Genomic DNA, 15,987 nt, shown 5'->3' on the forward strand with positions numbered 1-15,987 from the left:
CCAAGCCAGGGGGTGGGGTACTGCAGTAACTGCTGGCCATTTTGTTAGTTGTCAGTGATAGTCAATAAAATACAATAAGGTGGGTTTCCAGATCCAGATTCTGATCCAGAGCCAAATGAAATTAGCTAACTTCTCAATCAATCTGAACCATTGGATGCTGACTGATTGAGAGGCTGGCTAATTTGTACAGGCCTAAAATTGTGATGGGAGCCCCCAGATACCTGAAAACATGACAAAATGACCAGTCCCCCCCACCCCCTGCTTAGGAAGGGCTTTTGTCCATTTGGGGATAATTTCCCACTGAAATTTGGACAATAGAGGTGTGCAGCAATGGTCCACACTTTGCTCACCTCTGTCTTAGCTGAAGAGGCAACTTTTATATTTGCCAATAGATAACCAAAAGTCTAGCTTTAGATGGAATAATATAGACCTGCCACATTGGAAGGTTATGCTTTGCTACATTTCTGAGACAAGTTTAATTTTTCATATCACTTCACACTCCCCTCTTCCTTCTACTTAGTTTCTGGCTCGAATCTGAACTGAAGCTTTCTCTGGCAAACCAAAACACATATGCAACGCTATGCCCTTGTCCCATAGCATTAGCGTCACTCCATACTTAATTCAGAGTTGGTATTTGATGCAAAGTAATGGATACAAGAATAAGAAATTATAATTGTATCTGTTTTAACTGTCTAGGTTTTTGTGCTGTTGTTATTGTTGCTGTTTGTCAAGTTCAGGTTTCATTTCAAATTAGGCTTTATAAAAAAGAGGATTACTGTAATTGAAAGTGTGTTGTAATTTAAATCTTGAAACCCCCCTCCCAATTTTTTTTTTCATATCATTTCTAACATCCCCAAATTCTGGCTCTATAATAAATGTTGGTATCTTCTGCAAAGTATGTGCCAGATATTATTACAACACCCAGATGTCTTCTTGGTGGAGACAGAGCATGTCTACAAAGACATTCATCACTCACAGTGAGTGGAAAATATGCCCTCTCTGCCTTAGATAGCCACTGTTTTCAAGGGCTATATAAGCCATTTCCAACCATTGACCCTATACGGAGTGCAAGTTAGTTGGATTTTCAAGAGAAATCTACTGGGCCAATGAGACTATATGCAGATTGCATTCAATATTTGCATAATACATATGATTTAAATATTTTGTGGCTGACAGTTGGTAACCGATGGGGAGCCAAATGCCATTTCAATCAGCAGAGCATTCTACTGGCTGTGCCTGCCTATTGTTTTATAAATCTAAAAGAAATGCATTCTGTGATAGGTAACAAGTTATAGAAATTGTGCTGGGAAGTTGTGACGCATGCTCCCACAGAATCTGATAAGTGTTTAATGACTGTGCCCTGACTTTGTAACATTCACTACTGGAAACGTATGTTGGATCACTTTTCACAAAAGAAGGAAGATTTCACATAGCTTTATATTTATTTTGCTTTCTTTTTGTTGTTTTCACTCAGTCTGCTGTTTAATCTTTGATTACAGGCTACTAAAGAAGTAATAGAACGAGAGGCCCCAGGGATGGCCTTGGCAATGCTGATGGGATCTCTTAATGTTACACCTCTGGGCATGCTCTCTAGGTAAGAATGCTAACAAAAATAACAAAATGAACTATTCTTCTAGAGATATTTAAGGTTATGGAAAGGCTACATTAAGTAGCACATTCATTCTTGGCCTTATTTTCAGATAGATAGATAGATAGATAAATAGGCAGACAGATATTTCTCTTTGGGTTCTGTTCAGAAGGAAGGAATTGTTTTGAGCTTCCTTGCCAAACCACACATAACATAGTTTAACATTTACATAGTGCTTTCAAAGCATTTTACAGTACATTACTTCAGTAATCTTACAACTACATTGCATGGGAGGTCAGTATTATTGACTTCACGTCACAGATTAGCATGAGAGCTTATTCTGAGAGACAGTGACTTGCTTAAGGCTATCTAGTGAGTTTGTGGCTGCCAGCAGCTGCCTGGCTTACATACTGTCACTAAAGCAGCTCATATATGTAAAATAATAGCATTATCATGGTCATAGTCCCTGATATAATTTTGTTCATAAAAGGATTACTCTAAAGTAGTTCTTTTTTTAAAATAGCACAAATTAGCCAAACATAGTAAACTCAATAAGGAATACTGGATAGCGTATGTGTTTAGAATTGTACTGTAATTTACTACATTACAAATAAAGGAACAAATCTGCTTTAAAAGTAAATCTTTTAAATCTGTGAGTACAGCTGAGTAAATTTATGATATTGTATACCCTGTAGAAACTTGCTCATTTGCAGGAACAGAAGGAATATGCACTGAACTTGGCAGCCTTGAAGCAGGTAGTACTGTGGCACATCTCGAAATTTGCTACAAGAAAGTGTGTGCTTGATCTCAAGTATTCACTGTTTACAAGACTTACACAGTGTTTCTAATAAATATTATGTACACAGAATAATATGCATATATATAATGCAAATGACTAAAATGTACATAACTCAGAAAATTGTGTAGAAACATATTTTAATCAGTGGGGGGAAAGTTGTCTCAATTAGGTAAATGGTGCATATAACAGCATAAATTAGAGAAAATACATAAAAATAATTTTTTGCTAATTTGATTGAGTGAATAAAACACAAAACTTTTGCAATCCCACCCCACACACACATGCATGCATACAAAGAATGCAAAGAAAATGCAGGTTGGATTCAAAGACACCAAGCAAGATCAAAAATGAGAAATTTTCACATCCTTACTAACTAGTTAACTGGGAAGCATTATCTGGCAGTCAGTTATTCTTTTTTAAAAGTGATTTCATATAACACAAAAATAGCTAAGAATAAAGAACAATATATACTTACTGGAATAATAATTTTGACAGCTTTTCTCTTTCCAGATGCCAGAGCTGAACTCTTGTCTTGTGGTCAAAGAAATGCACTTTATTATATGTCTGTGTGCCTGTGCATGCGTGCATTTTTATTTCTCTCTGTGTAGATATAGGTACAGACATAAAAGCAGAAATTAATATTCTTTCTTTTGAGTCAGACTTCATTATGACAAATAGTGAAAAACAGAAAAGTAGTGGCATTTGCTTTACATAGAAAACTTTAAATATGAATGATAAATGAAGGATATGACAATAAAATACTTGACAGGAATACATTGTACATTAGAAGGAATGGTCACCTCACTTTGGTAGACAGAGAAGAGTCACAGAAAATGTATTTCACTGGAATCTTTCTCATATTAATAATTGCTTGTTATTTATTATTTTTGAATGTGGAAAGCCTCTTAATAAATTAACAGTATATCATTTAGGCACTGTATTATTCAAGCATTGTTTTGCCATTATTTTCTTCTTTATTGCCAGTGATACCCCATCTTAAGATCAGACTAAAATACAGAGCAAGAAAGTTCATATACAGACAGATCTGTAGATAACTAAAAATAGAAATGTGCCTGTGGGAGTGAGAAACATAGAACAAGAAATTGTAAGAGGAAAATAAAAGGATAAAATATGAAACAGAAGATATTGGCATAGAATAATGATCAATTGAAGGAGGGGATATCATATAATTATCATCCACAGAGTTGGTATCAAATCTTTTCTGAGCTGAGTGTATAATTTAATGCCTGAAAAGGCAGCCGATACAGGTATACTTCAGTTAACAAAGGCGCAGGACAGACCGTCCAAAAAGGACGGTCTCCCGGCACCTAGTTTTGGTCCGCAGGGAAGCCTCAGCCTCCAGACTGCAGGACTTCCCCATGGACCCAAAAGAACACACGAAAAGCAGGTTCTTCTTGTGACGCCATTATGACATTGCAGTGCGCCAATTGTGCACTTGCGATGTCATAATGGTGCTGCGATGTGCGGACGCTATGCGTCCGGCATGTAATGATGGTGGCGCCCATGTGTACAGGGCGCCGCCATTTTGACTCCCTCGTCAGGAGTGAGGGATGTCTAGGAATGCCGCCCCTCGCATGTGACAAGGGCGTCCTTTTGCGCTCATCTGGATCGGGTCAAAGCTTCTGAAAAAGAATCTCTTTCTACAAGTATTTTTATATCTGCCCACCCTCTTCCTCATCTTCTGCCTAGCTGGCAGTTTTTTTAGCAGCATTAGCTCTGAAGATGAAGGGCAAGTGGAGTCACAGACTTTCAGGGTCAGATTGCAGCAGCATGTCCACAATAAACAATACAATTGATCTGGGGAAAAGTGGGAGTCTGCTGGTAAGCAGACAGCAGCTTCCTTCCAAATCCTCTACTGAGGGGATTTTACAACATACAGTGGTACCCCGGGATACGAATTACCCAGCTTACGAATTTTTCGGGATACGAAAAAATCCCATAGGGATTTATTGTTTCGGCTTACGAAGGTTTTTTCGGGTTACGAAAAAACCCCGGCGCTGTTTTCAATGGAGCCGCGGCTTTTTTTCCATTAGCGCCTATGGCAATTCGGGTTACGAAGGTTTTTCGGGTTACGAAATTAGCCGCGGAACGAATTAATTTCGTAACCCGAGGGAGCACTGTATTTTTTAAAATAGCATAGATCAGGGCTAGGCAACTTGCTGCCCACGGGCCGAATGCGGCCCAGCAAGGCCTTGGGACCGGCCCCAGCTCAGTCCTGCCGCCAATTGCTGCTGGAGCCTTTGGCCTCTCGCGTGAGGGTGTGGGGCCTTTGGCCTATCAGGAGGAGGCGGGCAAGGGGGGCAATTGTCTAAAGAATCCTCCGAAACATGCATTTATATTAACATTTTTTTAAAATCAGCAAATTTTTTCACATGTCCTCCATTTTTTTAAAAAGTGTCCTCCATTTGAAAATTTTGTCCTATATTTGTCCCGGTTTATTTATTTACTTAATTTTTTAAAAAATTATTTAATTGTTTATTTTTTGGCTTCGGCCCCCCAGTTGTCTGAGGGACAGCAACCCGGCCCCCAGCTCAAAAAGGTTGCCTACCCCTGGCATAGATTCATTATGGTTTGGCCATCATAATGGAACTTATGAAAAAAGTGAAAGATAACAAAATAAAAAGTCATCCGTGGATACATTTTGGAAGAAACTTTCACATGGCCTCTAGAAAGCTCAAAATGGTTTAGCCTACTGAGGCAAGGCTTACCTAACTTGGTTGTTTCATTTCACACATGCATATTGTTGGCACAAAAGGTTTGCTGAAACATGTTGAACTTATCCTCCTTTTTGTGGTATAGAAACATTCTTTTCATGTTATTTCTGTCTTTTGTACCAAATTTTCTATTAAAGAAGTAATCCCTAGGAACACATCTATTTGATTAACTGAGGTATATCTATATATAATTTTACTGAAATTGTGAAAAGGAACATGCACTTGTGAAAAGGAACCTGTAAGTCTGATAAAAAAAAATATCACAGAGAAATAAAAAGGCTATTATGGAAGCAGAGGTCTAACTATATGTGATGTGAAAATAATATATTTTAGAAAAACAATAATAAGCATATCTATGCCTGTTGTGAGACAGAGTTTTCTGTTATCATAATTATTCTGAGGACAACAGCATTTTGGGAGACAGACTGTGGAAGAATATTCTGTATAAAGAGAACAGATCAAGGATTGAAACACATCAATTTTCATTATTATGTCTTTTTTTTAATCTGAGTCTTTTCCACTAAACGACTATTTTATGGAAGTTGTTAAACTATTGGTTGTTATTTTCCCTTGCTTTGTTCTGATCTGTAGAATGAGGGGAGCACAAGAGGGTGCTTGTTGCCCCCAAACTGTCTCCCAGCTGAAATAGCATGGATAGCCTTGGTGACAGTTCCCCCCGGGTTGAAAATGCTGCTGCTAAATGCCAGATCGGTTAATGGAAATATAAGTGAGCATGCTGGCCTGAATTACAGAGACCTGCTTGGATGAAGCTATGAGGGGTTAATCTCTCCCACCTTTGCCACCAGGATTCTCTGTGCAGCAGCAGGCAAGACCTGTGGGGTGGTGAGGTGGAATTGCAGTGGTCTATTGTGATTCCATTCCCATGACTAGATGCCCCCTCACGCAGGTTACTGGTGTTTATTTAAAGGTGGGTAGCCAGGACAGAATAGGAACTCTGTTGGTGTCCACCCCGCTGCTTAATAGTCTCCCTTCTCAAGCTAACCAGGTTTGTCTCAGGATTGGTGGTGGAGTGTTGTGGGATTTCAACATCCATGATGAGACTGTCCTTTCAGGAATGGTTCAGGACTTCATGGCATCCATAACAGCCATGGCTCTGTTCCAAGTGGTATCTGGACCTACTCATGCTGCTGGGCACACTCTGGACCTTGTTTTCTGTTTTGGGTGGCGTGATAATGATCTTGGTATGGAGGAACTTGCCATAGTTCCATTGCCATGGAATGATCATTATTTAGACTCACTGGGACTCAGAACCTCTGCAAGGGTGGGGGACAGATTAGGATTGTCTGCCCTAACGGGCTAATGGATCCGGATGGATTTCTGAGGGCTGTTGGGGAGTTTCCTGTCACCTGGGCAGGAGATTCTGTTGAAGCTCTGGCCAACCTTTAGAACAAGGAAATGTCCAGAGTGGTGGACGCAACCATTTCTTACAGAGTGGAGCCAGATCAGCTCCCTGGTTCTCTAGAAAGCAGGCAGTGATGAAGTGAATAAGACAGAGACTAGAGCAACATTGGCAGAAGACGCAAAGCGAATCTGACCAAACACACGTTACAGCCTACTTGAAGGCCTACTTCATGCTAATCAGGAAGCAAAGAAATTAGCGGCTTTTGATACCATCGACCATGTTATCCTCTTGGGCTATCTCGCTGGTATGGGACATGGAGGTACTGTTTTACAGTGGCTCCTATCCTGGAGGGCTGAAACCAGACGGTGGGGGGGGGGGGTGGACTCCTGCTTGACACCCTGGCCATTGGCTTGTGGGATCCCTTAGAGTTCAGTGTTGTCCCTTATGCTATTTGATATATACATGAAACCTCTGGAAGAGATTGTTTGGAGTTTTGGGGTGTGGTGTCATCAATATGTAGATGACAACTCTACTACTCCTTTCTACCTCAATCCAAGGGGGCTGTCCAGGTCCTAAACCAGTGTCTGTCATCAGTAGTGGACTGGATGAGGGCAAAACAAATTGAACTTAATCCAGACAAGACAGAGATGCTCCTGGTGAGTTCGGGGAATAGGAATCCAGCTTGTGTTAGATGGGGTTATGCTCCCCCTGAAGACATGGGATCACAGTTTGGGGGTACTCTTGGACTCAGCTTTGAACTTGGAAGTCTCTGCAGTGACCAGGAGTGCACATTTAAAACTTGTGTTCCAACTGAGCCTGTTCCTTGAAATAGCAAATCTAGCCTCAGTGGTACATGTCTTACTATATATACTCATGTATAAATGTAGAATTTTTTGTCAAAAAATTGACCCCCAAAATGGTTGACTTATCCATGGGTCAATTTAAACACTATACTTTAACTCTTATTTAAAAAGGAACCATCCCCTGGTGACAGGCAAGAGTGCAATCTGTCCTGGAAGCATGACTTCCCTCTACTCTCTCTTCCATCCAACCTTTAGTGTGAACCAAAACAGTTATGCCTGCTGGAATTTTGTAAGTTCTTTGACACTGTTTGCTTCATCATTTAGATCCTTTGTTACATGTCAATAAAGTTTACCCTTGACTTATCCAAAGGTCATATCAAACTCCATAATTTTGACCTCCAAACCTGCCCTTGACTTATACATGAGGTTGACTAATAATAATAATAATAATAATAATAATAATAATAATAATCTTTATTTCTATACCGCTTTTCCTGGAAGATCAAAGCGGTTTACTGGTCCAATACTAATGTACCACACATCATATTACAATATAAAATACAAACAATAGAAAAAACATTACGTTAAAACATCCTATAAAAGCATTTTTAAAAATATACAATCAGAGATTAACATCTTAAATATACTTCACATTGGAGGATCAAGGGATAAGAGGGTAATTTTTCTATGAAGGTTCTGGAGGGTATGCCAAGCGGAACAAATGAGTTTTCAACGCTTTCTTGAAGACATCTAGGGAAGAACTGAGACGAATCTCTTCAGGGAGTTTATTCCAATATGTAGGAGCGATAGATGTAAATGCTCATTGGTGAGTTACAGACAATCTCACCCTGGGATATTCCAGTAGATATTTACCTGTTGTTCTGAGCGTACGGGGCGGATTATGCAGGGAGAGGCATTCCCTCAAGTAACTCAGTCCCAAGCCATATAGGGCTTTATAGGTTACAACCAACACTTTGTATTGAGCCTGGAAGCTAATGGGCAGCCAGTGAAGAGCTTTTAATATTGGGGTTATATGGTCTGTTCTTGGGGTCCCAGTGACTAATCTGGCTGCAGCATTTTGAACTAATTGAAGCTTCTGAACCTGATACAAAGGTAGCCCCATGTAGAGCGCATTACAGAAATCTAAGCAAGAGGTTACCAGTGTGTGTACTACTGTTTCAAGGTCCTTTCGGTCCAGACAGGGACGCAGCTGGCGTGACTCCCAAACTGCGAACTTTGTCTTTTAGGGGTGTGTCCCCATCCAGGACCGGATGACAGATTCCTCTGTCTGGATCTGGGGTACCTATCACGAGTACCTGTGTTTTCTCTAGATTCAGCTTGAGTTTGTTTTCCCTCATCCAGCCCATTACTGACTGCAGGCAGGAGTCCAGAGGAGAGGTGCCATACTTAGTCACTGAATCAGTCGGAGACATGGAGAGATAGATCTGAGTGTGATCAGCGTACTGATAACACCATGCTCCATGTCTCTGGATTATCTCTCCCAGCGGCTTCATGTAAATATTAAACAGCATGGGGGACAAAATGGCGCCCTGAGGGACACCAGATGTTAGCTCTCCTTTGCGAGAGCAACAGCCCCCCAGCCTCACCATCTGGAATCTTCCCGAGAGGTAGGACTGGAGCCACTGGAGTGCAGTGCCGCCGATACCTAACTCTCTCAGGCGTTCCAGAAGGATACCATGGTCTATGGCATCGAAGGCCACTGAGATGTCCAAGAGCACCAGCAGGGTCACACTTCCCCTGCCGATACTCAGACGGAGATCATCGACTAAGGCGACCATGGCAGTCTCAACTCCGAACCACACCCTGAAGCCAGTTTGAAATGGGTCTAGATAATCAGTTTCATCCAAGACAGCTTGGAGTTGGAAGGTGACTGCCCTCTCAGTCACCTTGCCCAAAAAAGGTAATAAGGAGACCAGTCTGTTAATTGCTCATTTGTAGGGGATCAAGAGTATATACAGTAGTTAAATTATGTTTGGACTAATGTAATGTGCTCTACTTGGAGATGCCTTTGAAGAGTGTTCGGAAACTTCAGCTGGTCCAAATTACTACAGCCAAACTATTAACAGGGCAGGGACCATACAATGCCCCTGTTGAAGCAACTCAGCTGCCTGCCAGTACAGTATATTTCCAGGCACAATTCAAAATGTTGGTTTTGGCCTATAAAGCCCTATATGGCTCAGGTCCAGGCTGTTTGGCAGACTGTATCTCCATATATGAACTGGCCCAGGCTCTGAGATTTTCAGTAGAAGCCCTTCTCTCAGTCTCACCACCATTGCAAGCATAGTTGGTGGGGACACGAAAGAGGGCCTTCTCAGTGGCTGCCCATAGACTCTGGCTAAGATCTTTTTCTTTAGACAGATGCTTAAAACAGAACATTTCTCAAGAATGTTCTGGGTGTGGTTTTTTTTTTTTAAAATGTATGGTTTTAAGTACTTTTATCTTTTTAACTGTATTCTATTTTTAAACAAATGATCTATTTTAATATTGCAACAGTTTAATTCTATTTTAATAGTCACTTCTGTAGGTTTTTAATTGAACTTTTTTTAGACTGTAAGCTGCTTTAGGTCCCAATTTTGGGAGAAAAGTGGAATACAAATTAATATAATACTATACACGCAAACACATACACACTAAAAAGGACGTGAATTGCCTCAGAGATGTCAAATGGACATCTTGATTCCCTAAAGTTATAAATTTATAATTCCTTCTTAATTCCTCACTTGTAAGAAAGTACAGGACTAGCCAGCACTCATATGTAGCTCATTTTTATGTGCTGTACAGTTTCTGTTGGTGACTTGAGACAGAGTCACACTTTCCTTTAGAGATGTGACCACAAAATTAGACTTAGACCACCCCACTGACAATCTGGAAAACAGCTCAATTTGGTAAGGATTAATTGGAATGCTGGGTAAATAGACTTGGTCTAGGCCTGAGTCTTGATCCAGAAAACTAGTTTGTGTTACCTATTAAATATCACAGAAAAGGAATACATGACTATAACTTTTTTTTGTTTGTCAGAATTTGTAGAAACATCCAGGCATTGTATTCCTTTATGCTTGCCAAATTTCAAACAGGTGCAGGGTTGCCTCTTTACCATGCTTCTTTAAATTTTGGGTTTTTTAAGGGAACTGGCAATACCTTTTTTGTGTGTTTCTTGGCAGTATTGGATGAAATTTGGGGGGCACATGTGCACATCAAGCCTGCTGAGTTTCAAAGAAATGAGTGCAAGGTTGTTGGTTTTTTGTTTTATTTTGGTTTTGGTTTTTGGAAGAGTATCTTTATAGTTTTCAAGTTTTGAAGAAAAGATTGTTGATGCAAACGTGAGCGCGCAGAGTAAACTTGGAAGCCTTATGTGAAGATAATCAACCGGCAAGCATACAGGAGCACGTCAGGAAAACAGCTGCCAAATAAAAGGCACACCAATGCCTGGCTTATCTCCGAAGAGGCACTTTGTTTATTTGTTGTGAAGACACATGCGAGAACAATTACTAACACCATCCACCAACTACAAACCCCACAAACTGTACAAATGGACATCTGGGCTTATATACACATTTGCCATGTGGCCACCTTGTCCAGCCTCTTCCTATACAAGTTCCTGTGCATTTTGGAATACTTTCCCCCTTGCAAAGATGACGCAGTATATTTACACATTGCTACATGCTCTCTGGCACACACTGTGACCTTGGACATCACCTGCTGGTTTGAGATCCAGCTGCAGCCAATTCCAGGCTTCTGCAAAGTGAATAATCATTTGCATTATGTTATATCTGAACATCTTCATACACTCTATACTTTAACAAAGATGTGCTTCTGGATTCATTGTTTTGTGGATAATGATGAATTGGAATACAGCAGAAATGACGATGTGTGACTTCCCATCTCTTACTAGATTGAATTTCCACCAGATCTAGCAAGTATAGTTAGTATTGGGGAGTAATGGGAATATCCAGAAGGCTGTATACTTCCCGTCCCCAACATACAACACAGCTGAAGTTACATTTCTATACCTATAGAGTTTGGGAAGTGTAGATACACTTTGTTATTATTTGCTCTGTGTTCAGTTTGGAAGATGTTTTGAAAGTGGAATGTTCATGTCCCCCCTTTTTCCTTTTGTGGGGGGGGGGGGGGGGGGGGGATAATTTGAATGAAAATTGCATCTGTCACAGAAGTGTCCCTAAGCTAGAAACCAAATATAGAATTTTGTTTTGCTTTGTTTTCTGTTTGGTACTATAGTTAGAGAAAGGATGTTAGAATATGGAACATAAAATGGGAGAGGCAGGAGGACTTGGATATTCAGCATTTTCCCAAAACAAAACTCTATACAATACTAGAGATGTAATTGTTAACATTCAAATTCAGTCCATTTGGGGGAGCCCTACTTTGATTCAGACATCTCTTAAATTTGTTGGGATCAGGCAGGTTTAGTTTTGGATTCAGGATTTGTCCAAATCTAAAGCATACACCATGTTTCTCTGGGTGGTTTTTTTTTCTTAAATATGATTGTTCAGCAAACTTGTTCAATGATTATGTTGTGGCAATTCCAAAAACTACATAACACTTGCAGAGACTACTGCTGAACGTATCTGTTTGCTGCTAATTCACATTTATTCATTGGTGTACTCATTGTATCAGCTTTACAAAAAAAAAATCTTAGATCTTATTTTACTAAGAAGCTGTTATTTGACACTTGCTAGTACTTTGTTTTATCCACTTCTGTAATATTATCTCTATTTTATTTTATTTTTTGTATCTCTATCAGTTATAAATCTCTGTTCCATCTCTTAGTCTAGGACTTAGATATTTCCAAATCTTTTGTGTAGTCTGATTAAGTATGGTGTTACACATCTAATCAGGAAATGGGGTACAAAACTGTCAGACAGAATTTCTGCTTAATCTGAACTCTCTGTATCCTGTGTGTTTATTTAATCTTACAACTTGGTAATAATCGGAATGTAATAACCACACAACTTAAAAGAAAGGACTCTTGCTCTTTTTTTTCACCTAAAGAAACATTGGAGCCTCTGAGTCCAGTTTTGTTCATAGAGTCATTCATCATTCAACATGAAAAAGCAAAGGGTACCAGAGGGGTCAAAAAAAAAAAAAAGCAAGAGCGCATCAGACAAATCAATTAAAAATTTACTACAGCAACACTGTGGACTGTAGCACAAGCTCCAATTGATATAAATTGTTCGCTCTTACTACAAAACTGACAAGCATAGAAATACCAATGAACAAAGCACCGAACTGGCACCTAATGCAAGAAGAGAAAAATACTGAATTATAGGATTTGACAGCCGACATACAGGGTAAGACTGAAGATCTTGAACATAGTAATGGAAAGCTTCAGGAAGACTTTCCTGAATATGCAGATGATGGAGACATGATCACCCTTGAAATCTTCTGGCTAAATGAAATATATTCAGTGCTATCAAAGGGGACATGGCTGCAAAGATCAACCCAAGATTTGCAAGATATCCAAATCTGCAACATATTACATTTGCAAGATATCTAAAGAAGGCTAACATGCTCAGTCTTTTAATAATCTTCATGGCCTTGAAAAACAGGTACATAACCACTGGTTTATCAGGATATGCTGTCAGATCGAGCCATATGCACACAAGCTTGGAGAAGAGTGTGTCCTTTATGGGTGGGGATTCCCCTTCAGATTTATTGTGCACTCTGGGAGCAAAGATCTTACTGCAGCCACAAAAGCACAAGTCATGGAGATCTGTGATACTCTTGGAAGAGCTTTAGAAAGATAACAGTGCCATCAAAAATGCTCTTGAAAGAAGACAAGTTGCCAGATCCATTAAATCTTCTGGTTGTAAGTCAATGAAAAAGAGAAGGTGAACACCTCAAATTCAATATGTCATGAGAAGAAAGAAAGCCGCCATTTTGTCATGTGAGATTATATTATCTACTACATCACTGTAGATTGAACTGCTATAGCTGAAGAGTTTAAGAAAAAAAGTTTAGCAGGTAAGCAGTGGAATAGGGCATCCTATAGATTTGTTAAATATCAAATCCACATACATTGACCCCTCTAAGAGACAGGCTGTACATGTATGGCTGTTGAGAGAATTTTTCTTCACCCATTTGTTGGGGCATACTATTACTGATTGCACTGTGTATGTGTTTCTATGGTTAAACACTAAACACTTTGTACAAAGGAGATCTGTTTTCCACTCAGAGTGCCAATTTGAACTGGTGAGCCAAAGAATTAAAATATATTCAAAACAGGGATAGGATAGATAGCTAGATTCATTCATGGAAACTGATTATAAGAAGTTTTGTTACAGTAATATTAGTGGTAGTAGAATTCAAAGACATGTTAGTCTGGAAAATCAGTATACAAAGGGATCTTAGAGCACCTTTGAGACTAACTGAAAGAAAGAAGCTGGTAGCATGAGTTTTCACAGACTTGAGCCCTCTTCCCCCGATGCATGCTTGGAATAGAGAGTCCAGAGACAGACCTGTATAATCTAGTTGTTTATGAGAATGTCAGTTTAAATTGAAAAATTGTGTGTATGGAGATAAGGTGGCAAGTTCAGTTTTAACTACGGTGATTTGGGGACAAAGACAGGAGGAAGGATGTTACCTAAAGCCAAGCAGAGTGAATAACTAGTGTGGGAACCAGAAAGGAGATGTGATGAACTGGTCAATGGCGCCCTCATGAGTATAGGGGGTTAGATAGTATTGAAATATGTGTGGTGCACCAGGAAACCATTGTCTGTGTTCAAGCTGATGCTGATGGACTTGAGTCTGTGGATACGTTCCAATTCTGCACTTTCTTTTTCATATATTCTTCTATAGTTCTTTTCTTCAAGGGTGATTTTTCTGAGGTCCAAGACAGAATGCTCAGGAAGACTGAATTGTTCTCCAACTAGTTTTTGTGTATTGCCATTACTAATGTCTGATTTGTGTTCATTTATCCTCTCGCACAGAGACTAGCCTGTTTGCCCAATGTTGAATGCTAAAGGGTGTTTTTGACATAACATGGCATAAATCACATTGGAGGATGAGCGAGTGGAAGTCCATCTAATATTGTGGGTGATGTCATTAGGTCCTGTGATGACATTTCCTGAATAAATGTGTTTACAGAGTTGGCATATGGGTTTGTGGCAAGGCTTTCTACCAGTGTCCACATCTGTGTTGTGTGTCCTGTAGGTGAGTAACGGTTTGAGGTTTGGAGGCCTCAAACCTTTAGGTGAATAAAGGCCTGCTACCAAGAGTCTCAAGTGGGCAGCATTTGTCAAGAATGGGTTGTAGTTTGTTGATGATACATCTGAGTGGTTTCAAATGGGAGCTGTATGTCACCACTAGTGGGATTCTGTCATTTTGCACTCTTCAGTCTGTTCTGTAATAGATTAGTCTTGGGTATAAGTCTTACCTTATTTATTTGTTGTTTTTGCTTCATATGGTAAATATTGCAGCTTGAGGAATAATTGTTGTAATTCCATGAGTTTGGCATTGCTGTCTTGTGGGTCTGAATAGATGTGATTGTATCGGAAGGCTTGACTCCTCCTCTTCTTCCTTCCTCCTCCTCTGACTCTTGCTGCTACTGCCTGCTCCTCCTCCTCTTCCTCTTCCTCCTCTTCCACCCCGCTTCCTCTTACTCCTTCTCCTCTTCCTCATCTACTGCCCCTCCCTCACATGGGTTTGCTGTCAGTGGATGCTGGTATCCATGGATGGCAAATCTACGGATACCGAGAGCCTACTATATTTAAAGACTCTGACCATCAGGTTTTTTCCTAGAATCGGGGGCGCGTTACAGACCGCTGAGAAGCAGCGGTCTGGCTCCGCCTCCACTTGCAGCGTCCGGGAACCGCAGCCTTTAAACGGCGCGGGTCCCGGACGCTGCAGAGAAGGAGCGCGGAAATCGCGCTCCTTCTCAGGCCCCGGAAGAGGCGTCGTGAGTGCCAAAGGGCGCACTCGCGGTGTCACTTCTGGTGTGCCATGTGTGGACGCAGAGCATCCGCTACGTCAAAATGGTGGCACCCGTATGAACAGGGCACCGCCATTTTGTACAGACTGAGTCCGTGATAGGGTAAGGGGCGTCTAGAAGAGACGCCCCTTTTTCAAACTGGGATGTCCTCAGGACGTCTCTAATGGCGGTTTGTAACCCGCCATAGAGTTGGAAGAGACCACAAGGGGCATCCAGTTCAACCCCATTTTGCCATGCAGGAGTACAGAATCAGAGCACCCCAGACAAATGGCCATCCAGCCTGTTTAAAGACCTCCAAAGAAGGAGACTCCACCACTTTCCAAAGGAGTTTGTTCCACTGTCAAACAGCTCTCACTGTCAGGAAGTTCCTCTTAATAGCTTGCTCCATCCCCAGTATGACACCCCTTCAAATACTTAAACAGGGCTATTATATCACCTTTTAACCATCACTTCTCCAGGCTAAACATACCCAGCTTCCTAAGTCTCTCACCATTTTGGTCGCCCTCCTCAGGAAATGCTCCAGCTTGTCAATATCCTTTTTGAATTGTGGTGCCCAGAACTGGACACAGGATTCCAGGTGAGGCCAAAGCAGAATAGAGTGGCACTATTACTTCCCCACTATACTATACCCTATACTTCTGTTGATGCAGCCTAGAATCGCATTGACCTTTTTAGCTGCCAGATCACATTGCTGACTCATATTTTACTTATGGTGTAATAATAATAATAA

General features: G+C 40.6%; 1 protein-coding gene across 24 annotated transcripts in view; it reads left to right on the top strand.

The window, feature by feature from the left end:
* GPHN (gephyrin) overlaps positions 1–15,987 on the top strand; it is a 671,572-nt gene that overhangs the window by 311,972 nt on the left and 343,613 nt on the right. For all 24 annotated transcript variants that reach the window (XM_042462503.1, XM_042462537.1, XM_042462555.1 and 21 more), the window contains one exon: positions 1,500–1,594. In XM_042462503.1, coding sequence (XP_042318437.1) covers positions 1,500–1,594 — 95 coding nt within the window. The remainder of the gene's footprint in view (positions 1–1,499; positions 1,595–15,987) is intronic.

This window comes from Sceloporus undulatus, chromosome 1 (genome assembly GCF_019175285.1).
Source record: "Sceloporus undulatus isolate JIND9_A2432 ecotype Alabama chromosome 1, SceUnd_v1.1, whole genome shotgun sequence".
NCBI classification, from domain to species: Eukaryota; Metazoa; Chordata; class Lepidosauria; order Squamata; family Phrynosomatidae; genus Sceloporus; species Sceloporus undulatus.